Source organism: Eleutherodactylus coqui, chromosome 4, assembly GCF_035609145.1.
Source record: "Eleutherodactylus coqui strain aEleCoq1 chromosome 4, aEleCoq1.hap1, whole genome shotgun sequence".
NCBI classification, from domain to species: Eukaryota; Metazoa; Chordata; class Amphibia; order Anura; family Eleutherodactylidae; genus Eleutherodactylus; species Eleutherodactylus coqui.
In genome coordinates this window covers 296,002,737-296,029,151 of record NC_089840.1, presented here as the reverse complement: position 1 = coordinate 296,029,151, position 26,415 = coordinate 296,002,737, and the positions used below count along the sequence as shown (strand labels likewise).

Sequence of the window (26,415 nt, the reverse complement as noted above, 5' to 3'; positions counted from 1 at the left end):
TGACCCCTGATATATCTATACATAGTTATTAGAGCGCGCCCTTGTTACAATCCTGGGTGTAATAGATGATGGGAGAGATCTCTGTTCTGACCCCTGATATATAATAATAATAATAATCTTGGTATTTGTATAGCGCCAACTTATTCCGCAGCGCTTTCAGGTAATTATTACTTATTACCCCCCACCAAGCTGGGTTCTAGTTTACCGACCTCGGAAGAATGGAAGGCTGAGTCAACCTTGAGCCGGCTACCTGACTCACGCAGGGATCGAACTTGCAACCTTCAGGTCGTAGGCGAGAGCTTACACTCTGCGCCACACGAGGCTATATTATATATAGTTATTAGAGTGCCCCCTTGTTACAGTCCTGGGTATAATCGATGATGGAAGAGATCTCTGTACTGACCCCTGATATATCTACACATAGTTATTAGAGCGCCCCCTTGTTACAGTCATGGGTATAATAGATGATGGGAGAGATCTCTGTACTGACCTATGATATATGTATACATAGTTATTAGAGTGCCCCCTTGTTACAGTCCTGGGTATGATAGATGATGGGAGAGATCTATTGCTGAGTAGCTACTTAATAGTTTATGCAAAATGATCGCTCAAAGCTGTTACTCAAATTGTCATTTGAGCAATCATCGCTCCATGTATATAGGCCTTAACAGTGACCTCTCCAATACTGTTCTCTGTGGTACCCCACTAGTTACTATGATCCCTCTAGTATTGTTCCCTGTGGTACCCCACTAGTAATGGCGACTCCATGATTTCTGCCCCCTTAGGTACCCGACTAGTAACAGTGACCCCTCCATTACTTCCCCCTGTGGTACCCTACTATTAACCCCTCCAATCCTGGCCCATGTGGTACCCCACTCATAAAGGTGACCCCCCCATTACTTCCCCCTGTGGTACCCTACTAATAACCCCTCCAATCCTGCCCCCTGTGGTATTCCACTAGTAATGGTGACCCCCTTCATTATTGCCGCTTCTTGTACCCCACTAGTAACAGTGACCCCTCCATTACTTTCCTCTGCGGTACTCTACTAGTAATGGTTATCCCTCCAATACTGCCCCCTGTGGTACCCCACTAGTAACAGTGACCCCTCCATTACTTTCCTCTGTGGTACTCTACTAGTAATGGTTATCCCTCCAATACTGCCCCCTGTGGTACCCCACTAGTAACAGTGACCCCCTCATTACTTTCCCCAGTGGTACTCTACTAGTAACGGTTATCCCTCCAATGCTGCCCTCTGTGGTACTTTTCTAGTAATGGTGACCCCTCCGTTACTTCCCCCTGTGGTACCCTACTAATAACCCCTCCAATCCTGCCCCCTGTGGTATTCCACTAGTAATGGTGGCCCCCTTCATTATTGCCGCTTCTGGTACCCCACTGGTAACAGTGACCCCTCCATTACTTTCCTCTGTGGTATTCTACTGGTAATGGTTACCCCTCCAATACTGCCCCCTGTGGTACCCCACTAGTAACGGTGTTTTTAAACATTTCCCATTTATTGTACTCTTATTTCTGAGGACATTATCCCAGTCAGTGAGGTTTAGGGCATTTCTAAGTTGGTTGAACTTGGCCTTCCTAAAGTTTAGTATTTTCGTAGCTCCCTGATAAAACTCCCATTTGAAAGACAAGTTGAAATGTATTATAAACCAGTATAAAGAAAAAGACCCCCGCGCTCCGGGACCAGGAAACTCCGTTATATAAATTAAATAACTTTTATTGCGACGCGTTTCAACGGTACACAGCCGTCTTTCTCAAGCATTACATACACAATCAAATACACACCTTTATATACATAAATAAATCAATCTTTACTCACTACACCCGGCTCGGATAGACGCCGCGTCCCGGCGCCATCTTGAAACCACGTGGAGTGATCCAACATACAATCCACGTGATGATGAACACGTCATCTATTTCATTCATAAAACAAACCTATTCACCACTGCTATAATCTCTATTAAAACCAAATCACATGGTCAAAAAATAGTCTTATTTCGTAAAATTATATGTTAAACAACACATCATAATTATCAGTAGATCATTATCTCTATCATATACAAAAATTCCCTTCCATTATATACTATCAAAATATAATTATAAACATCTGTAAACTCAAACCATAAATCTATTAAATAATGAATATATGTAAAAAAAAACAATAATAAATAATGTATTATCACATAGTCCCTCTATATGGATAAATGAAAATATATAAATAAATAAATAAAAATAATTAGATATATTTATTTATTTATTTTCATTTATCCATATAGAGGGACTATGTGATAATACATTATTTATTATTGGTTTTTTTTACATACTGTAAATGGCTGTAACTGGCTGACGGCGTGTGTATTAGGTTTCTGGAGGCAGGGATTTCAAGCCCCGCATTCAGAAAGCAATGCTGCGCCGGGAACGAGGAGCGAGCGACATCCTGCCGGAGCGCGACAGAACGCCGGGGGAGGTGAGTAATGATTTTTTTTTTTTTACACTTTTTTTTTTTGTATTACCGGCGTATAAGACGACCCCCGACTTCAGAGCAGATTTTTTGGGGTTCAAAAGTCGTCTTATACGCCGGTATATACGGTATGTAAAAAAAAACAATAATAAATAATGTATTATCACATAGTCCCTCTATATGGATAAATGAAAATAAATAAATAAATATATCTAATTATTTTTATTTATTTATTTATATATTTTCATTTATCCATATAGAGGGACTATGTGATAATACATTATTTATTATTGTTTTTTTTTACATATATTCATTATTTAATAGATTTATGGTTTGAGTTTACAAATGTTTATAATTATATTATGATAGTATATAATGGAAGGGAATTTTTGTATATGATAGAGATAATGATCTACTGATAATTATGATGTGTTGTTTAACATATAATTTTACGAAATAAGACTATTTTTTGACCATGTGATTTGGTTTTAATAGAGATTATAGCAGTGGTGAATAGGTTTGTTTTATGAATGAAATAGATGACGTGTTCATCATCACGTGGATTGTATGTTGGATCACTCCACGTGGTTTCAAGATGGCGCCGGGACGCGGCGTTTATCCGAGCCGGGTGTAGTGAGTAAAAGATTGATTTATTTATGTATATAAAGGTGTGTATTTGATTGTGTATGTAATGCTTGAGAAAGACGGCTGTGTACCGTTGAAACGCGTCGCAATAAAAGTTATTTAATTTATATAACGGAGTTTCCTGGTCCCGGAGCGCGGGGGTCTTTTTCTTTATACTGGTTTGGATGTCGGAAGCCTGAAGGCTTTACAGGCTTTACACCCCGGGACGTCTCTCCTGCAGACACAGGATTGAAGACCAGGATCTTTTTGAAGGCAAACGTGGATATCGGGTGCCGGTGGCTCCTTTGATTAGGAGCGCACTGTGCACCAGGTGAGTTGTCACTCACTATTCTTTACATTTACCTATCTTTTATATATTTTGAGGCGCTGAGATTTTATTTCCTTTTTTTTCATTGAAATGTATTATATTCTGGTCACTATTTCCCTGCCCCCCTGACCTGCACCCCTGTTGTTCTGCCAGGTCTGTGTGTTAATATGGCCGCCCCCCTAGTTGGCTGGTGTTTACCTTTTAGTGACCACAAATACACCTTTTTACTGAACTCACTAATGAGCTTTAAACCTGCACATATATCTTTCTAAGGTGGATGGGAGCCAGAAGCCATGTCTGCCATGTACCCTTACTTATTAGGCTCCGCCTCCTGAAGGGTCTGATAGGCTTAGTAGGACGCACTACATAATTCGACAGTAAACTCAAGTACAAATCTGCAGCAGAATCCATGCAGTAAAATCAATGCAGATTCCTTCACTCCGACGTGGCCTAATTCTGCTGTGAGAAATCAGCAGCATTTACACCTGGCGTGAACAGACCCTTATGGCGGCAGCATTGGTCAACAGACCCTCATGGCGGCAGCATTGGTCAGCAGACCCTCATGGCGGCAGCATTGGTCAGCAGACCCTCATAGCGGCAGCATTGGTCAGCAGACCCTCATAGCGGCAGCATTGGTCAGCAGACCCTCATGGCGGCAGCATTGGTCAGCAGACCCTCATGGCGGCAGCATTGGTCAGCAGACCCTCATGGCGGCGGCATTGGGTAGCAGACCCTCATGGCGGCGGCATTGGTCAACAGACCCTCATGGCGGCGGCATTGGTCAACAGGCCCTCATGGCGGCGGCATTGGTCAACAGGCCCTCATGGCGGCGGCATTGGTCAACAGGCCCTCATGGCGGCGACATTGGACAACAGGCCCTCATGGCGGCGGCATTGGTCAACAGACCTTCATGGCGGCGGCATTGGTCAACAGACCCTCATGGCGGCGGCATTGGTCAACAGACCCTCATGGCGGCGGCATTGCTCAACAGACCCTCATGGCGGTGGCATTGGTCAACAGACCCTCATGGCGGCGGCATTGGTCAACAGACCTTCATGGCGGCGGCATTGGTCAACAGACCCTCATGGCGGCGGCATTGGTCAACAGACCCTCATGGTGGCGGCATTGGTCAACAGGCCCTCATGGCGGCGGCATTGCTCAACAGACCCTCATGGCGGCGGCATTGCTCAGCAGACCCTCATGGCGGCGGCATTGCTCAACAGACCCTCATGGCGGTGGCATTGGTCAACAGACCCTTATGGCGGCGGCATTGGTCAACAGACTCTTATGGCGGCGGCATTGGTCAACAGACCCTTATGGCGGCGGCATTGGTCAACAGACCCTTATGGCGGCAGCATTGGTCAACAGACCCTTATGGCGGCAGCATTGGTCAACAGACCCTTATGGCGGCAGCAGTGGTGAACAGACCCTTATGGCGGCAGCATTGGTGAGCAGACCCTTATGGCGGCAGCATTAGTGAACAGACCCTTATGGCGGCAGCATTGGCCAACAGACCCTTATGGCGGCAGCATTGGCCAACAGACCCTTATGGCGGCAGCATTGGTCAACAGACCCTTATGGCGGCAGCATTGGTCAACAGACCCTTATGGCGGCAGCATTTGTCAACAGACCCTTATGGCGGCAGCATTTGTCAACAGACCCTTATGGCAGCAGCATTAGTGAACAGACCCTTATGGCAGCAGCATTAGTGAACAGACCCTTATGGCAGCAGCATTAGTGAACAGACCCTTATGGCGGCAGCATTTGTCAACAGACCCTTATGGCAGCAGCATTAGTGAACAGACCCTTATGGCGGCAGCATTTGTCAACAGACCCTTATGGCGGCAGCATTAGTGAACAGACCCTTATGGCGGCAGCATTAGTGAACAGACCCTTATGGCGGCAGCATTGGTGAGCAGACCCTTATGGCGGCAGCATTAGTGAACAGACCCTTATGGCGGCAGCAGTGGTGAGCAGACCCTTATGGCGGCAGCATTAGTGAACAGACCCTTATGGCGGCAGCATTGGTGAGCAGCCTCTTATGGCGGCAGCATTAGTGAACAGACCCTTATGGCGGCAGCATTGGTTTTCATCTAATTTTTAGTCTCCATTTGTAGGTTACAATGTAACAAAAAGCTTAATTACTTACATTTGTATTGCAGGTCAGCCCGTACGCCGCTTATCTCCATGACTCTATTTTACTCTATGCCTTGGGCTTGAGTGAAATTCTTAAGCAGGGGCGTAATATCACGAATGGACGAGCTTTGGTGGAAAGCCTAAGAGGATACAATAAAACACAGCTGTATGGTAATGGATGATTGGCCTTATAAAAGCCTCCTCATAGTCACAGTCATTGGCTAAATGGCCACCCGCCATTAAATAGTCCTACATTGCCGCTCTGTCTGACCCATCTGTGTCGTCCTGCTGTTTAGGGGTGACTGGGCTGCTGAGCATTGATGACAATGGGGAGCGTTACATCGACTACTCCGTCTACGACCTGCAGCTGGTCGATAACACGTCTTGCTTTGTGCCTGTTCTGCAATATGACAGCTACAGGAAAGAAATCAGGTATGTACATGTCTGTACAGTAGATGGGCAAAAGTATATGCACCCCTCTTGAATTCCAACTGTGTCCAAACTACATTAGCAATAGGATGGGTCATATGGAATAGCTGACTGTCCTGGAGCTTCACCCTCAGCTTCATAGAGGTTTCCCTGACCCTAATAGCATTCATTTTTATAAAGGTATATAATGCCATCGTGTCATACAGTTCCCAGATAAATAATACCGTACAGTACCACAAAAATAATGTCTACAGCATCCAGATAAATAACATTAGCCATGATAAAGGGACTACAGCACTCAAATAACTAGTGACTACAGTGCCCGGATAACTAGTGACTACAGTGCCCAGATCAATAGTGACTACAGCGCCCAGATCAATAGTGACTACAGCGCCCAGATCTATAGTGACTACAGCGCCCAGATCTATAGTGACTACAGCGCCCAGATCAATAGTGACTACAGCGCCCAGATCAATAGTGACTACAGCGCCCAGATCAATAGTGACTACAGCGCCCAGATCAATAGTGACTACAGCGTCCAGATAAATAGTGACTACAGCGCCCGGATCAATAATGACTACAGCGTCCAGATCTATTGTGACTACAGCGCCCATATCTATAGTGACTACAGTGCCCAGATCAATAGTGACTACAGTGCCCAGATCAATAGTGACTACAGCGCCCAGATCACTAGTGACTACAGCGCCCAGATCTATAGTGACTACAGCGCCCAGATCAATAGTGACTACAGCGTCCGGATCTATAGTGACTACAGCGTCCGGATCTATAGTGACTACAGCGTCCGGATCTATAGTGACTACAGCGTCCGGATCTATAGTGACTACAGCGTCCGGATCTATAGTGACTACAGCGTCCGGATCAATAGTGAATACAGCGTCCGGATCTATAGTGACTACAGCGCCGGGATCTATAGTGACTAGAGCGCCGGGATCAATAGTGACTACAGTGCCCGGATAACTAGTGACTACAGTGCCCAGATCAATAGTGACTACAGCGCCCAGATCAATAGTGACTACAGCGCCCAGATCTATAGTGACTACAGCGCCCAGATCTATAGTGACTACAGCGCCCAGATCAATAGTGACTACAGCGCCCAGATCAATAGTGACTACAGCGCCCAGATCAATAGTGACTACAGCGCCCAGATCAATAGTGACTACAGCGTCCAGATAAATAGTGACTACAGCGCCCGGATCAATAATGACTACAGCGTCCAGATCTATTGTGACTACAGCGCCCATATCTATAGTGACTACAGTGCCCAGATCAATAGTGACTACAGTGCCCAGATCAATAGTGACTACAGCGCCCAGATCACTAGTGACTACAGCGCCCAGATCTATAGTGACTACAGCGCCCAGATCAATAGTGACTACAGCGTCCGGATCTATAGTGACTACAGCGTCCGGATCTATAGTGACTACAGCGTCCGGATCTATAGTGACTACAGCGTCCGGATCTATAGTGACTACAGCGTCCGGATCTATAGTGACTACAGCGTCCGGATCAATAGTGAATACAGCGTCCGGATCTATAGTGACTACAGCGCCGGGATCTATAGTGACTAGAGCGCCGGGATCAATAGTGACTACAGCGCCCGGATCAATAGTGACTACAGCGCCCAGATAAATAGTGACTACAGTGCCCGGATCAATAGTGACTACAGCGCCCAGATAAATAGTGACTACAGCGCCCAGATCAATAGTGACTACAGCGCCCAGATAAATAGTGACTACAGCACCCAGATAAATAGTGACTACAGTGCCCGGATAAATAGTGACTACAGCGTCCAGATAAATAGTGAATACAGCACCCAGATCAATAGTGACTACAGCGCCCAGATAAATAGTGACTACAGCACCCAGATAAATAGTGAATACAGCACCCAGATCAATAGTGACTACAGTGTCCAGATCAATAGTGAATACAGCGCCCAGATCAATAGTCACTACAGTGCCCACATCAATAGTGAATACAGTGCCCAGATCAATAGTGAATACAGCACCCAGATCAATAGTGACTACAGTGCCCGGATCAATAGTGACTACAGTGCCCAGATCAATAGTGACTACAGCACCCAGATCATTAGTGACTACAGTGCCCAGACATTAGTGACTACAGTGCCCAGATAAATAGTGACTACAGCGCCCAGATCAATAGTGACTACAGCGCCCAGATCAATAGAGACTACAGTGCCCAGATCAATAGTGACTACAGCGCCCAGATCAATAGTGACTACAGTGCCCGGATAAATAGTGACTACACTGCCCAGATCAATAGTGACTACAGCGCCCAGATCAATAGTGACTACAGTGCCCGGATAAATAGTGACTACAGTGCCCAGATCAATAGTGACTACAGCATCCAGATCAATAGTGACTACAGCGCCCGGATAAATAGTGACTACAGCGCCCAGATCAATAGTGACTACAGTGCCCAGATCAATAGTGACTACAGCGCCCAGATAAATAGTGACTACAGCACCCAGATAAATAGTGACTACAGCGCCCAGATAAATAGTGACTACAGCGCCCAGATAAATAGTGACTACAGCACCCAGATAAATAGTGACTACAGCGCCCAGATAAATAGTGACTACAGCGCCCAGATAAATAGTGACTACAGTGCCCAGATAAATAGTGACTACAGTGCCCAGATAAATAGTGACTACAGTGCCCAGATAAATAGTGACTACAGTGCCCAGATAAAGGGTCTACAGCGCCCAGATAGATAGTGACTACAGCACCCAGATAAATAGTGACTACAGCGCCCAGATAAGCAGTGTTCTAAAGCACGGACCAGCTCTACAGCCCTTGGATGAATAATGCTCCACATCACGCAGATAAATAGTTCTCCACAATATGCAGATAAATAGTGCACACATTGCATGGCGAGTGCCACTCAGCAGTGTCTGCAGTGCCTAATTACTGTCACTCTGTACTCAGATATACACTGCATATATAGTGTATGCTCGGGGCAGCATACTTGCAAAGGTAGTGTCATGCTGTGCCCTCATTAAGCCAAAATGTAGCACATAGTGTCCAACTATGCCTAAAGGGGTTCTCCCACCAAAAGATGTTACTCCCTATACACAGGGGGTAGGGGATAACATACTAATCCCCTTTCCTGTGGATACGGGGTAACTTATCTTGGTGGGGCAGCACCTTTAACCCCTTGAGTGGCACGCCCGGAAATTTTCCGGGACGAGCTTCACTGCTCATAGCAACATAGCCCGGAAGATTTCCGGGCTATGTATCACTATGGGAGCTGCAGAGCACAATGCCACAAGCTGTGACACTGTGTTCTGCCTGCACAGACCCACATAGAGCAGTGCAGGGCTTTGAAAAACCAGCAGAAGATATTGCAGATGTGCCGGCAATATCCTACTTTGTTTACAGGTTGCCATAGAGACCATCGGCTTGTCAGAAGCAAGCCGATGGTCTCTGTGGCAGGGAGAGCTTGCTGCTTGGCTGTGAGAGGACAGCTAGGTACTAGCTCTTATAGCAGAGATCAGAGAAAACCTCTGATCTCTGCTGTGTTAACCCTTTACATGCTGCAGTCTATGTGACTGCAGCATGTAAAGGGCTGTCACTGCAGCATGTAAAGGGCTGTCACCATCGGACCCCCGGAATGTGATCAGGGGGTCCTGATGGGTCCCTGTGGAAGTCCCCTAAAGGGACAAAAAATTAAAATTAAAAAAAAAAATTAAAAAAAAAAAAAGTTAAAAAATTATAAAAAAAATAATAAAAACACTTGTCTCCCTTTACTTTGTAAAAAATCAAAAATACAATCACACATGTGGTATCCATGCGTCGTAATGACCCAGAGAAGGAAGTTAATACATTATTTAACCCCTTAATGACATGGCCCCTTTTTTTCTTTTTTCCCCATTTCTTTTTTTCCTCCCCCGTTTAAAAAAATCACAACTTGTCCCGCAAAAAACAAGCCCTCATATGGCCATGTCAATGGAAAAATGAAAAAGTTATGGCTCGAGACGCAACTGCAAAATTAGTTGAAATTCAATGATTAGATCATTTTAAAAAACCTGCCCTGGTGGGCACGACAGGGTGGTAGGAAACCCGCCACTCAAGGGGTTAAAGGTCGCCATGTTTTGCTTACATTGAGAGATACAATGCCACAAAGTGCAATAGCACACTTGGGCATGGGTATTATTTTTTGTATGCCGGGTTTCTGGCATACAAAAATTACAGTTTCGGTGCACATATCAAAATTGCATCTTTTTGGACTTTTACATTGGCACCGCCTCTTTTTAAATGGGCAGGCCTAATATGAGGGGGTGTGGCCACACATGGCCCATCAGATTTAACAAGCCTTGTTGGGAATATGAGCCAAAGCCAGAGTCTTCTCCAGAAGGAAAAGATAGCCCTCTCATCAGCCAAGCCAGAAACCCACTGCACACTGATGAGGGGCAAAACCCCCCTAACCGCTGTCTGTGCAAGGCAATCTATTCCTTCTGGAGAAGAGTAAGACTTCAGGTCACATTCCCAGCAAGGCCTCTAATAGATGGAGCTGTAGAGTCATTGTTCTCTCTTCCCATGTGCATATTTCCCAGGGGAGCATGGAAGTCTCCTCACACCTTCTAGGTGCTCTTCTTAAGGAGAAACCATACCCTTCCTGGCCCATGCCTACGTTGCTTGTACACTGCTTTCTGCTTGGTAAAATTGAATGCCTCATGCCCCTTACCAATTTAACTATAGAGCAGTTGCTGAGTGTCAAAGATCCTTCTAGTTGTTGGAACTTTCAAGACTTAGGGCTCACACCCACTGGCGTTTTTTTCTCCACTGCGCTGCGAGAGTAAAGGAAAAGTCTCGTAGCGCAGTGCGAGAAAAAAAACGGCATCACGCCGACATATCGCCAGCCTTTTCAATGGGGCCAGCGGCAGCAGCGCTAGCCCCATTGAAAAGAAATGGAGAATGCCACGGACTTCTGCCAAAGCTGTGACAACTGTGGCAGAAGTCTACGGCATGCTATCCCATTTCTTTCTGGCAGGCCCCGCAGTATGATTATCGAGGAAGGGCTTGAAATATAAGCCCTTCCCCGATAATCATCAATAAGTGGTAAAAAATTTTTTTTTTAATTACTCACCTCTCCGTCCGGCTGGCTCCCCTGCACTCATGTCCAGCACTTTTAGCAGGCGGGGATTTTCCCCGCCTCCTGAAAGGGCTGTGCTGATTAGCTGAGAGCACAGCCAATAGCAGCTAGTGCTTAGCTATTGGCTGTGCGCTCAGCCAATGCCCTTAGCTATTCATTCATGAATAGCACTGTGGCAGAAGTCCGTGCTATTCTCCCTATGTTTTCAATGGGGCTAGCACTGCTGCCGCTGGCCCCATTGAAAACACTGGCGATATGCCGGTTGTATTTCGGCGTCTTTCTTGCGCTGCGAGAGTTTTCACGTGCTCTCGCAGCGCAAGAAAGAAAATATCGCCAGTGAGTGTCCACCCTTAATGGGACAAAGAAGGGAAAACCTGTCTGAGGAACCTGGGATGCTGGATGTTGTACTTGACTCCATAGCACCCAATGTAACCCATAGCACCCGATATGATGCCTAGCACCCAAAAAGTTGTGAAAATGGGAGAACAAGCACACTGACTAACAGGGACATAAAGTGCTAGGGGGCGGGAAAGGTAAGATCATGCTGATGTGATCACGCAGGTTTGAAGGCTGAGAAGGAACATGGGAGATCAAACTTTTCCCCCCATGATGAGTCTCAGTGAGGACACACCATTGATATTTGGGGGGCACATATATTTATGTTTACAAGTTGTACATGTTTTATAGATATGCACAGGTGGGCATAAAACAGCACGAGGCATAGAGTGCACTCCTCACACCTACCAGCAGGGAGCGCCCTAGGGGTTTAACCTGTAATCTGATGATGTAATAACCTTATTGTCACATTGTTACTGCAGCCCCACAAGAGCCTTCTTCCAGATCAGTTGGCCAGGACCGTCTCCTCCCAAAGACAGGCCGGACTGTGGGTTCAGCAATGAGCTCTGCAAAGTAACCTTATCTAGTAAGTACCCCCTCCTCTACCGCCCCCTATGGGATACGACTGTCCTGGTATTGGATGATGAACAGCTCTTCAGCTGTATCTGGATGTGCCATAAAGGCTTGATGGGAGCGCTCAGATCTCTCCTGAACTCGAATGTAAGCATGGCCATCGATGAATCCAATTGGGACAGTCATGAGACCCCTATTCTTCTGACTAGTGATGGTCTCAGAGATGAGACCAGCAGATATCGGACATTATAGGACATGGGATGGGAAGAGAGCTCTAAAAGAAGTAATTTATCTTGAAAATCGCAAATCATGATTAACCCTTCATGTGATTCCATGTTGCAGACCGTCCGGTTGTCGCGCTGGTCATCACCCTCGTGGGCACAGCGGTGGCAGGGCTCATTATTGTACTATTTCTTCTTGTTCAGAAGGGGAAACTTAGGAGAAAGTATGACAATGATTCCTGGTGGCATATCAAGTTTGAAGACATTTGCATTCTTAAAGACAGCAAGGTGAATGAACACAATGTTATCTGAGTTACATCCTGCATTATACTCCAGAGCTGCACTCACTATTCTGCTGGTGGGGTCACTGTGTACATACATTACTTATCCTGTACTGCTCCTGAGTTACATCCTTATACCCCAGAGCTGCACTCACTATTGTGCTGGTGGGGTCACTGTGTATATACATTACTTATCCTGAGTTACATCCTGTATTATACTCCAGAGCTGCACTCACTATTCTGCTGGTGGGGTCACTGTGTACATACATTACTTATCCTGTACTGCTCCTGAGTTACATCCTTATACCCCAGAGCTGCACTCACTATTGTGCTGGTGGGGTCACTGTGTACATACATTACTTATCCTGTACTGCTCCTGAGTTACATCCTTATACCCCAGAGCTGCACTCACTATTGTGCTGGTGGGGTCACTGTGTATATACATTACTTATCCTGAGTTACATCCTGTATTATACTCCAGAGCTGCACTCACTATTCTGCTGGTGAGTCACTGTGTACATACATTACTTATCCTGTACTGCTCCTAAGTTACATCCTGTATTATACTCCAGAGCTGCACTCACTATTCTGCTGGTGAGTCACTGTGTACATACATTACTTATCCTGAGTTACATCCTGTATTATACTGCAGAGCTGCACTCACTATGCTGCTGGTTGTGGAGTCACTGTATACATACATTACTTATCCTGTACTGCTCCTGAGTTACACCCTGTATTATACTCCGGAGCTGCGCTCACTATTCTGCTGGTGGAGTCACGGTGTACATACATTACTTATCCTGTTACTGATCCTGAGTTACATCCTGTATTATACCCCAGAGCTGCACTCACTATTCTGCTGGTGGAGTCACTGTGTACATACATTACTTATCCTGTACTGCTCCTGAGTTACACCCTGTATTATACTCCGGAGCTGCGCTCACTATTCTGCTGGTGGAGTCACGGTGTACATACATTACTTATCCTGTTACTGATCCTGAGTTACATCCTGTATTATACCCCAGAGCTGCACTCACTATTCTGCTGGTGGAGTCACTGTATACATACATTACTTATCCTGTACTGACCCTGAGTTACATCCTGTATTATACTGCAGAGCTGCACTCACTATTCTGCTGGTGAAGTCACTGTGTACATACATTACTTATCCTGTACTGATCCTGAGTTACATCCTGTATTATACTCCAGAGGTGCACTCACTATTCTGCTGGTGGAGTCACTGTGTACACACATTACTTATCCTGTACTGCTCCTGAGTTACATCCAGTATTATACTCCAGAGCTGCACTCACTATTCTGCTGGTGGAGTCACTGTGTACATACATTACTTATCCTGTACTGAGTTACTAGCTCTATAGGTTCCATCTGCAGTAAGTGTGTCACATGTAAGTTATTGATGCCAGCGCAGGGTAGCAGTATAACTCCCGCTCCGGTAGTGGAACCCTCCGGCTCTTCCTTCTAAAGTTGGATGAAGGCTAATTAACCAACCTGCTCTCCACAGAACGTTCTTGGGGCGCCTTCGCGTTCTCCGTCTAAAACATTGGAGAGTCTTGGATCCAGCGCCGTCGTCTCCAGCAGTCAGAGCTGCAGGGTCACAGACAAGCAGGGCAAAGAGACCTTCTACTCCATCATTGGCGTCTGGCAGGTAACAGCCCATCGGGTGTCGCCCTGCTGCTGCCCACAAGTTATAACCAGTTTATTCTCACATTTTTGGGGGCTTGTCTCTTAACCCCTTCAGTGCCAAAGATTAATTACCTTTATTTTCGTTTTCCCCCCCCTGCCTTCCAAGAGCCATAGCTTTTGATTTTTCTATGGGCTTTGCTGTTTGAGGCTCGCTGTTTTTTATGGCCGAGTCGTATTTTTAATGGTACTATTTAATGTATGAAAAAAACTTTAAACCAATCTAAGTGGGGAGAAATGCAGCTGCGTCCCTCTTGGTGGGTTTAGTTTTTACAGCCTTCACAGTACAGTAAAAATGACATGATAACCTTTCTCCGTGGGTCGCTATGGTTACGGCGATACCAAATTTATATAGTTTTTTTTGTAATGTTTTTCTATTCTTCAAAGGTAAATATTTTTTTCTTAAGTTAAAGTCTCGATCCATCGCCGTATTCTGAGACCCGGGACGTATTTATTTGTCGCTTGAGCTGTGCGGGGGTTTGTTTTCTGCTTGGTGACCTGTAGTTTTTATTACCATTTTGTGATGCAGACATCTTTTTGATTACTTTTTCTTAAAATTTTTTGAGAACCGAGATTAAAACAAAAATTAAACAAAAAACCCCAATTCTGGCATTCTTTTTCTTCACGGCCTTCACCGTGCGGGATAAATATTGGGATATTTTAGTAGCTCAGAATTTTAGGTACCTAGCCATACCAAATATGTAGGTTTTTTAATTGTTTAGGGCTTATTCACAGGAGCGTATATCGGTCGCTGTTTTTTAAGGCCGGCTGATATACACTACTATCTGGGCTGTCTTACGCATTCCTCTCCCCCTCACCGGCTCTCTGCCTTTCTCCTCCCCTCCGGCTGTTTGCAATGGGAGGGGGCCGGGCGGGGTGGAGCTAAGTTCCGCCCGGCCCCCTCCATTGCTGGCTGTGGACAGGGGGCTGGAGCTTAGCTCCGCTCCATCCAGCCTCTCCCATTGCAAACAGCCGGAGGGGAGGAGAAAGGCAGAGAGTCGGTGAAGGGGAGGGAAGGGGGAAGACAGCTCAGATGGTACTATGAAAACGGCAGCCGATATACACTCCAGCAGATAAGTCCTTAGTTGTTTTTTTTTATAGGTAAAATTGGAAAAAGGGGGATTTTTGGAACTTTTAACAATATATATATATATATATTTTTTTTTTTTTAAACTGTTAAAAAACTTTATTAAATCCTTTATACACTTTTACTCCCACAGGGGGCTTGAACTTGTAACCACTTGATTGCTTATCTTCTATACTTCAATGCCTCAGTTTATAGTATATAGTACTCCAGTATATAATATGTATATAGCACTTCAGTATTCAGTATATAGTATATAATGATTTCTGATGTTGCCCCAGGCATCTGTATACGGCGGCCCCAGGTACTTTCAGTAGACTCCCGGCTACCATGCTGGCCCATCAGCACCCTCTGATCACACTTTGTAAGGCGACCAAATTAAGGCTGCCCACAGTATGAAGCAGCCAATTATGATGCCTCCCACCATATTGAACCTCACTGGTCATGCAGTTCCTGCGGTGTGTGTAGTGCACTGTGCCACACCACTTCTACGTTAAGCCACACTCTTTGTATCCCCACATAGTAATGGTGCTCGCTAGTGACCCCTTCATAGTAATCGTATCTCTCTAAATAATAGTCACTTACCAGCTCTACATAGTGATAGTGATTACAGTGTGGTTACCTCTAGTGATCACAGGTGGCGTCTTCTCTGATTGGCGTCATTCTCCCTCCCTTTTCTTTTCTATACACACCCAGACCACCACAATGACTCCTCCTGGTCACACCTTTCTCTGTAGAGTTTGCTCTTTACTTTTCCATCACCCTCCGTACGTTTTCCACACCTCGCCACAAACGCCATGCTCTGTGCAGCCTGCGGCCAGTCATGTGACTATCATTACATTCAGAGGACACTCCCGGAGCGATGGTGGGCAGAATCATTATACTTAAAACACTAAAATTAAACTTTTCGTCAATCAGCCAAACCGAACTTATAAAAACTTTGCTCAACACTAGTTCTTGCCGTTAATCTGTGGAGTCACAGTATAACACTCTTTATACATCTGGTACTGATCTTGAGTTACATTATTCACAGGTCTTGTTTTTGGAATGGTAAGGAATGATTTTTGCGGGCTGCTCTGAGTGTGACTAGAGGATAAGATGCAGTGAAATGCAGATCACATTGGCTCCAGCTTTCCTATATTTTCATGTCATTTCAGGGTAATAATGTTGCTCTTCAGCATCTCAGTGACCAAACAGCCATATATCGAGCCAGGAAGCCATCCGTCCTGAAGGAATTCCGTACCGTAAGAATCTTAATCCACAGGATTTCTGTAATTGCGTTTACTTTCTCTAATTAGAATGAAGGGGGGGGGTGGTAGCTGGAGGACCACCTTTAAGGCCATATCCACACAGGATGGAGTTGGCTGCAGCAGGAAGATGCGCACTAAATCCACACGATTTTCTACAATGGAATTCCGCATGCAAATTTTGCCCGTTGACAGAGCGAAATTTACGCACAGATCTGCGCCAAAAAACGCTGCGGAATGCAGCAGATTTTAATGTGTTTTTTGAGGCGGAATTCGTCAAGGAATATTCCGCATCACCTCTGTTATTTGACCCTACCTGGAGGAGAACTTCACATTTGGAAGATTTTCAGGAGTGGAACATCCACCGTGAGTTTGGCCAGGTTCTTGCTTCAGATTTTGCCACAACTGCAACTCGGAATCTGCAGGAAACTACATCAAATCCACACAAGTACGACCCGGTCAGAGAATGTGAAATCTCTTAGGAAATTCATATCACAAATTTGCGCCTTCACCAAGGATTTCAGGTGTGGATTTTCATTTAACATAATGCAGATCCGCATGCGGATTAGCCAGATTTAATGGTGCTAATCCCCGTGTGGGCGTGGCTTATGCACCGCTATAGAGCATGTCGGGCTACAAGCGTCGCCGCACTCTTTCATCTGCTTCTAGTGGATCCCCTTTTTTATATAGACTGACGCAAACAGATGCGACATTTTGATGGATCCGTTAAACGCATTCATCCAGGACTGGAGGGTTGGGTTCTGTTTGCATCAGTTTCTTATTCATTCTGATCCATTTCTACAATTGCACCTGTGTGATTTAACGGATCCGTTACATGGAAGTCCAAATTGATACAAATGGAATAGTTTTCGTTCTTGTCTGTCCCCATTGAGCACAATATAAAATACAGCTCCATTCTCTCTGGTTTCCACTTTTTTGGATCTTAAAATCAGACTTTTACTTCAGTTTTTAATTTCTGTCTAGAAAAAAAAAAAAAAAACACTTCAAAACTCAAACATTCTGTGTTATAGGTTACAATAAAACTTAAAGGGGTTGTACCAGAAGATCCAGATCTCCCCCTCCTCCATACGATCCACAGGATCCACAGGAGATCACTTGCTGATTGGTAGGGTCTCACCGCTGACACCCAGATGATCCCAAGAACAGGGGTCTCCTCATTGCAGGGTTACTGCCCCCCCTCCCCCACGATTAGTTATATGAATTTGGTATCGATGTAATTATGCTGACCTACAGAATTAATTGATCATATTAAGTAAACCGCATTGAGAATGCCGTAAACAAGAAAACAATTTACAGGAATCGCAATCATGATAATCTTATCTCTAGAAAGAACGAGATAAAAAGTGATCAGAATGTTATATATTCCCCCAAAATTGGATAAATAAAGACTTTAGCTTGTGGGGGGTCAAACTCAGACCATTGAGCTGATGCTGTCTGCTTCCAAATTGGTCTTTAGATATGAGTACCCATAGACGACGCCGAATAGACAGTCACATGCATCATGGATTGTCATATAGCGAAGTGAATGTTTATTCAAAGTTACAGATGATATAGGAAAGGTTTGCTGACGTATTGATTTGATTACTGCACATGCCCCAGGCTACATAACATCTGCAGATTTTAATTGACAATACACATCTTTCAAAGAAGTCTCCTACATGAGCAATACATCAATGTCCGGTGACAACTGTATCAAAACAAAATGTTCCTGGATGCTTCTTACTAGAAAGGAGTGAGCTTTCTCAAGGGAAAGGAAACATGAGAGAAAGAAAGCTGATAAGACATATGTGAACATATTCAAGGTCATTAATTGGGATCTAACATCTTTCTAGGTAAAAGGTGAAATTTAATACAGATACATGTATTAAAGCAAAACAAGCAAAGAGATACAAAATGGAGTCGCTGTAGTCTATTATTAAAGCGTCGGCCCTTACACGTATAAGCTTAAACCTTTAGCAGAAGAAGACGCAAATTATAAACACATAAGTATTCTGTGAAATACACATCAATTTAAAGGCATAAACCTGAATTAACTCCTCACATTCCCCCGTTTTGGACATGGAGTCAAGACAAGTATGACTCCTAGTCCATAAACACGTGATTCATATCGGCGAAGAGAAAGCTTTTTCAGTACATTTAGAAATACATGAAATTATAACCTTAATTGCTCTATAAATGCATAATAAAATCATCACAACTTGTAATATACTTCGTAGAATCCCCATAAACCAACCTCCTAAACCAGGAAACCAATTGGCAGGGTTCAAAGAACTAAATGTGTTACCCCACCAGCTACCTCTGGTTTCTGAGTTTTCATTTGTCCATGCAAACAGTTCTTTTGACGGAACAGGAACAGCCAAGAAAGGAAAACCAGTGGCACCAGGTGTGTGTACAAGTCCAACAGTACTTGGTGGTGTCTAACAAGGTGGTTCTGGGCATTGTCCCTTTGCACCCTCTCACAAGGGCGAAGCATGGAGTGAGGAGTCCAAGAGTCCATCAATAAACAAAATGTCCTTCATTTTTCCTTCTCATGGGGGGGGGGGGGGGCAAAGGTAGGGCGTGAAAAGTCCATTAGTCCCAAAACAAACAACAATTCCTTCAACCTTTACCAAAGTAGGTGCGATCAGCAGGACTCGATAGGGCCCCTCGAGTCCGGGCCCTAGGGTTTCCGGACACGCCTCTTTACAACCACCCAGTTTCCAGGTAGTAGGGAATGAGATCCCTCTAGGTTTTCTGGGCCTGGAATGGGAGAAAAAGACTAGATTTTGGGTTACCATTAGTTGGTCACACAGGTGCTTTACACATCCGGCTACTATGTCATAGCCCTGCTGTAGGACCCGTGGATGATACAGCCCCAATCTTGGCATAGAGCCAAACAACACTTCTTTTAACTTAAGCGTACCATTTAGTCTTTTAACTTTGTCTAAACTCTGCAGGTGTGAAGTGTGTACCTTTGTTTGAGTCAATCACTTCCGGTGCCCCATCTCTGCAGGTTACCTCATTCATCAGCTCCTGTGCGATTACCTGCTTATTTACTTTGGTAACAGGGTAGGTCTCCGACCTGAAAAGACATCAACAACAACAAGCACGTATTCATACTTCCCAACAAGTGGGAGCTGAGTGTAGTCAATTTGCAATCCCTGAAATGGGTAGAGTGGTCTAGGCAAGTGTTATGTGGCAAATTTACTTCTGCCCTGTTGCTTACGGCAAAGATCATGCAAAATTGGACATGTGATGAAGCAGCAGCTACAGAAAACCCAGTAGCCACCTGTCCTTGTTCAAGCGTCGACATCATTGCTGCTTTGAACGGGGTGCTGGATGAGGCAAGCATCGCCACCATGCTGAAGGAGGTGCTAGAAGGCCTGGAGCACCTGCATAAGAACGGCCAGATCTTCAGGGATGTTAAGGCTGGGAACATCCTCCTGGGTGAAGACGGTTCCGTGCAGATCGCAGATTTCAGCGTCAGTGCGTTTCTAGCCACAGGAGGCAACATCATCAGGAATAAAGTCAGAAAGACCCTCGTGGGCACGTCATGCCGGACGGCACCGGAGGCGACGGAGCAGACCAGAGGACACGACCTCAAGGCGGACTTCTGGACCCCCGGTAGGTGTGTCTTTCCGTGCATTCGCTGGGCCATCATGGGGCACAGGGACCGTGGTGGGCAAGTTCTGTTGACTGTTCGCCATTCACCGTCCCATTTCTGCTGCTCCCATATTTAGTCCATTTGTCTTTTTCTTCATTGCTGGCTTGTAACTGTAAAGTCTTTAGCATATCAAAGTCCAAAGTTTATATCAAAGTCCAAAGTTTATATCAAAGTCCAAAGTTATTGTTAAATTCTTCTTTTCTTCTTTTCTTCCACGGCTTAAGGGCCGCTGCCTTTGCTGTGTGATCTGTGATGGCGTTGCCTCTTGTTTCTCTGCTGTAGGAATTGGTGTGAGCTTTCCACTTTGTCACCGCTGCACCATTCTTAATTGGCTGTCCTGCTGAGGTAACAAGCTGTCTGGCCTTCCATGTTAGGCCGTAGTCATGAGCTATGCCAAATGCATACCGGCTTACCTTCTACCACTCCACATGCCTCAGTGAGGGACTGTAACTCCGCTTCCTGTCCTGGGACATGCGGAGGCATTCTGCTTTTAGGACATCTTGTTGCGTGACCACTGCATATCCAGTGTGGAGTCGTCAATCACCCTGGTACCATCTACAAAAACAACTCAGAATATGCATTATTAACAAGGGCTTTCAGTTAACATAAAGAAGAGACAGTGTCTTCAATTGCATCTTCCTGGACATGTGCCAGGGGGTACTGACGGACCAAGGGGGCTAAGAGCTTGTTCCTCTGCGTACGTAAGAGTGAGGACGGGTAGAGGTGTCGCTTGGTCTGCTGCCATCCGACATAAGGTCGGGTGACTTTCAGACCCGGGGTGTATACGAGCCTCACCGGACGGGTGAAGTTTGATACAACATCCCAAGGGTCCCATCACATCAGTTTTCAATATGCTTTCAGGACCTTCCAGCATAAGGAAGCGCGTGAGGTATCGTGACCCTTTAAACATTACCTCAAGCGGTTCAGTTTCTGCCAGCTGAATTGGCACTTCTGAAACCCCTTGCACCGATTACTGCTAGACAATCAGGCTGGTATTCTATTTCAAATAGATCATAACCTTTGTTGTAAGAAGGAAAAGAAAAAAAAATTAAAAAATTTAAAAATAGCTAACCTGCAATACCTAGATCACCTATATCTTCTCTCCCCCCCTTTTGAACTAGGGTACTTAATTGGAAGGGTAACCGAGTTCAAGGTAGTAGCAACAGTGAGAAGAATGACAAGAGCACATTGTAGCTGGATTTGACGGGCCAGAAATAAGTGCTTGGGTTGCACTTGCGTGTATATGCTCCGGGTGTCATGGGGGGGGGGGGTGAGGACCACTAGGGGGGGGTTGGTTCAATACCAACTCTGAAGATTTGTTAACCATTGCCTGTACTGCTGCAACCGCACAAACACATGAGGGAGCTCCTCGAGCCACTGGATACAGCTTCATGGAGTAGCATCCAAGTGGCCGTGGTTGTCCCCTGTGCTTTTGTGTCAATACTGTCGTCCCCTGGCCAGAAAATTCCGTACAGAAAAGAATAAAGGATAAAGTGTAAAAGGGTGAGAAATGAGCTTCAGGGGTGAGAGAGAGAAAAAAAGAATGATTGAAAGGCAGTCATAGAGTAGTTGTATAAGAGCGAAAACAAAGTGGACCCATGGGCGGCAGTATGAAAACAAGGCCCAGAAAGGTGCGGAGTTTGGCAGCAGGCGTAAGTACAGGTATGGCCGTCCGTACGTTTCTTCTATAGAGCATTCTCAGAAACAGTATAATTGTGACTTGTTGGCAGGCTTCCAAATTATCAGCACACAGCGCCTACATCACACATTAACTCTCATCCGTTCATGCAGTCAAGTCTCATCCAAATATTAGTAAGAGTTCACACAGGACGTAACGCGTATGATGCAACTGTCCTTATCTTGCAAACAAATGCATTCAATCACTCCCACCCCTCCCTGGAATCAGTCAAACTTTAACTGTCTGTAATACTAGAGAAGTATACCAGATTCCACAACAACCACTTTGTAAAACTAATGAAAGGAACACACATTTAGCAATTATGCACACGTCCGACCAGTTACAGAACTGACATTTACACAAAGAACAGTAAAACTAATATTCACTGGATTCATTACGGGTTTTATTCTATTCAAGCAAGCAGGGTTACTCGTCCAGTGCTCTCCGCTCTAATCTTTGGCCTTGAGAAGCACGCATTCCTTCTCTGTAAATCTCACTATACCCCCCTTTCGGAGACAAGGGGGGGGGGGCGACTTGCAGCTGCGGCTTTTCACAAGAAGTACACATTAACCCTCTATCTCTCTTATATTCTTCCATTTTCAAAACCATACAATTCACACAATACATTCAACGTCTGTCTTTCTTCTCTAACTTTGAATTTTCATCTCTCTCTGGAACAGAACAATAACTAAGATTTTTGGAAAACAGCCAGAATATCCAGGCTCCAAACCACAGCAATCATTAGCAGCAACAAGAGAAAACTAATATTTCTCTGAACAGACTATCAAACCCAGACGGCAGAGGAATAGTTAAACACATAAAAGAAAGGACAAAACCTATAGATTACATAACATGAAGACATACAGACAATATTGGTTATTTGACACATAATTATCCACAGATTCTGCATGAACTTGCTTTATGTCCCAAAGGAACACAAACTATAAAAGAATTCCCTTTTTCTGATAATTACCGTATCTACACGTGCCTTACTCCATCTATCTAACATACGTTACCCAACTTTGGCTTATCTCTGAATCTTTTTGAGACTTGTGGGTCTCAGATTCCCAAAATTCTAACTTGCTTTTCTCAACAACTTGCTAGATCCTCTCCTCACGGCTAACTTGCTTTGTCTGTCCTTTGTTATTTCTCTAGCTGTTTCCATATAGGCATACTCCTTGCCTTAAACATTTCTACTATTTCACATGAATTTTTGAGACAGGATTTGTAGCCCCAGTGTCTATAAGGAAGGGCACTTCCTCACTTCATATGGAAGCAGGCTCAAAAGTCTGAGTGCCTCTATCCTCTGTTTCCACGGTAGGGATACTGGGGCGGGATCGCCGGGGCTTATGAAAGCAATCCCTGGCCAGGTGGCCTATCTTGCCGTAATTATAACACTTGCGTGTTCCTCTATGGGGTCTGGACCTTCCCCTCCTGGTTGCTATAGTATTTAACCGCCACTGCGGGGCGCTCCTCATCCATAGCAAACCCTACTGCCTTTTTATACAAGTCTCTGGGCTTGGCTTGTCGCCAGTCGGGGGTGCATGCTTTTATTTTATCTGCCAATGATGGGCCAATACCTTGCATGAACGCTTCACACATCATTGGGTAGTACACTTCATCTGCACAGAGGGTGAGACCCAGGTCTCTAGCCTTCGTTTCTAGTCTGCCAAAATAGCATTCAACGGTTTCATTCTTTTCCCGTCTACACATGGTTAAAGCTGATTGTTTTTGTAAAGGGTTTTGTTGTCCGCACCTGGGACAATCCCAATAAGGTTTTTCTCTTTGGGGCTCTTGTGGCGGAGTTGCAGCAGTACAACTCTGATACTCAGGAAGAATTCCAGAGCGGTTTGCGGTTGGTAAGATCAGGTGCATTCTGGCTGGATCAGGCACCGGGGGTGCATACACAAGTATGCCCTCATTCCTCGGTTCACAATCCCACCGTTCTACGTTTACCTTTCTACTATATTTGATTATGGCCTCTATTCCTTTATCTAGACCGACGTCTTTGATAGCTTTCATGTGTTTTGTTCCGTACTGCCGCCAGAACTCATAGTTAAAAGTTCCTACTCTTTTAAGCCCTATCAGCTTGTAAACTTTACAGGCTTGCCCATAAATATCCTCCCCCTCTCTCTCCCTAAGTATCTCAATAGGGGTCAAGAAAATCTTAGACTGTCCGGACCCCATACTAATAATTGGACTTGCCGTTTTTGATTTACCACAATCACGGAGTAGTGAGGATGTACAAAACGTCCTCTGGGTAAATCTGGCGGTCGCAATGACCTTTTAGTCCTTTCTGCCAGGTCGCGGCTGGCAGGACACGAATGTTTACTATGGACTTGATGTCCGCTGTTTCTACCTCAGTCCTTCGGGTAGATCAGGACAGTTCCTTCTGCCAGGTACACGGCTGGCAGGACACGTATGTTCACTTATTAGTAGACCTTTTTTTATGGAGAGAGAGGAGACCCAGATGATCCCAAGAACAGGGGTCTCCTCACTGCAGGGTTACTGCCCCCCCTCCCCCACGATTAGTTATATGAATTTGGTATCGATGTAATTATGCTGACCTACAGAATTAATTGATCATATTAAGTAAACCGCATTGATAATGCCGTAAACAAGAAAACAATTTACAGGAATCGCAATCATGATAATCTTATCTCTAGAAAGAACGAGATAAAAAGTGATCAGAATGTTATATATTCCCCCAAAATTGGATAAATAAAGACTTTAGCTTGTGGGGGGTCAAACTCAGACCATTGAGCTAATGCTGTCTGCTTCCAAATTGGTCTTTAGATATGAGTACCCATAGACGACGCCGAATAGACAGTCACATGCATCATGGATTGTCATATAGCGAAGTGAATGTTTATTCAAAGTTACAGATGATATAGGAAAGGTTTGCTGACGTATTGATTTGATTACTGCGCATGCCCCAGGCATGCCCAAGGCTACATAACATCTGCAGATTTTAATTGACAATACACATCTTTCAAAGAAGTCTCCTACATGAGCAATACATCAATGTCCGGTGACAACTGTATCAAAACAAAATGTTCCTGGACGCTTCTTACTAGAATGGAGTGAGCTTTCTCAAGGGAAAGGAAACATGAGAGAAAGAAAGCTGATAAGACATATGTGAACATATTCAAGGTCATTAATTGGGATCTAACATCTTTCTAGGTAAAAGGTGAAATTTAATACAGATACATGTATTAAAGCAAAACAAGCAAAGAGATACAAAATGGAGTCGCTGTAGTCTATTATTAAAGCGTCGGCCCTTACACGTATAAGCTTAAACCTTTAGCAGAAGAAGACGCAAATTATAAACACATAAGTATTCTGTGAAATACACTTATCAATTTAAAGGCATAAACCTGAATTAACCCCTCACAAGCTCATCCTGCAAAGAAGAAGCCTCATGGAGCTCCGACAATGGAAGAACACAATATTACAGCCCTTGGAATACAACAACAGAAGAGAATCTGTAAAATGAGTGTTGAGTGTAACATGGAGTCGAGCCAAGAATAATCGTATCGCATTATGGATTCTGCTGCTGAACGCTGGAAAAAGGAAATCCAAAAAACAATGGTTTATTATTATCCCCTAAACAAAATGGCTAAAAGTTATACAATACATTATATGTACCCCAAAGTGATACCATTAACAAATACAACCTGTCCGCAAAAGACCCCCTCTGACTGCGATGAGTGAAAAGTGAGAAAGCTCTGGTTCTAGGAATGTGACAATGAAAAATACAATGAAACATCGGTTGGTCATTAGGGCATTAATGGGCCTCTCACTAAGGGGTTAAAGAGTGTGTGAACCTTTAAAAACCACCAGAGGTGTTACCTGAGTATTTGCTACACTTGTATCCAGGCGTTAGTGTTACCCTGCAGCGGGATACAATGTGGCGCTCATGATTTTATGGTGTTTTTCTTGTATTTCTTCTGACACAACTTCCAGCATATAACCAGGATGGCAATCATGGCGGCAGCGCTGCGGCTCGTTACCGCTATGAATACTAAACCGGAGATTGTTACATTCCAGATCCGGGAGCTGAAGCACGAGAACCTGATCACTTTCTTCGGTGTGTGCACTGAGCCCCCCAATGTTTGTATTGTGACCCAATACTGCAAGAAGGGGAGTCTGAAGGTGAGAGCGAGCGCAACATACACAGAGGGGTGAGGGGGTATTACACTGGGGGCAAATAATTCCCCTATTGTTAGGTTGTCCTTGTAAGGAGGATCTCATTGTGATTGTCTGCCAGCAAGTGCTAAAGATACGAGGGAAGGAGGCAGATCGATGGATGGCTATATGGAGAGAGAGATGGATGGATGGATGGATGGATGAGAGTAATAATAATATTAGAGAGAGATAGATATGAGAGATATGAGAAATAGGAAGATAAGATAGATGAGACAGGCAGATATGAGATGGATGGATGGATATGAGATAGATATGAGATAGATAGATAGATAGATAGATAGATAGATAGATAGATAG

At 44.7% G+C, this 26,415-nt stretch overlaps 1 protein-coding gene across 1 annotated transcript in view; it reads left to right on the top strand.

Annotated features, from left to right (window-relative positions):
* The window catches only part of LOC136626795 (guanylate cyclase 2G-like), a 78,996-nt gene that overhangs the window by 11,353 nt on the left and 41,228 nt on the right, over nt 1-26,415 (top strand). The window contains exons 5-14 of the mRNA XM_066601800.1: nt 5,589-5,733; nt 5,859-5,994; nt 6,278-6,887; nt 6,990-7,535; nt 8,111-8,745; nt 11,943-12,046; nt 12,376-12,542; nt 14,058-14,201; nt 16,478-16,564; nt 25,960-26,064. Coding sequence (XP_066457897.1) covers nt 5,589-5,733; nt 5,859-5,994; nt 6,278-6,887; nt 6,990-7,535; nt 8,111-8,745; nt 11,943-12,046; nt 12,376-12,542; nt 14,058-14,201; nt 16,478-16,564; nt 25,960-26,064 — 2,679 coding nt within the window. The remainder of the gene's footprint in view (nt 1-5,588; nt 5,734-5,858; nt 5,995-6,277; nt 6,888-6,989; nt 7,536-8,110; nt 8,746-11,942; nt 12,047-12,375; nt 12,543-14,057; nt 14,202-16,477; nt 16,565-25,959; nt 26,065-26,415) is intronic.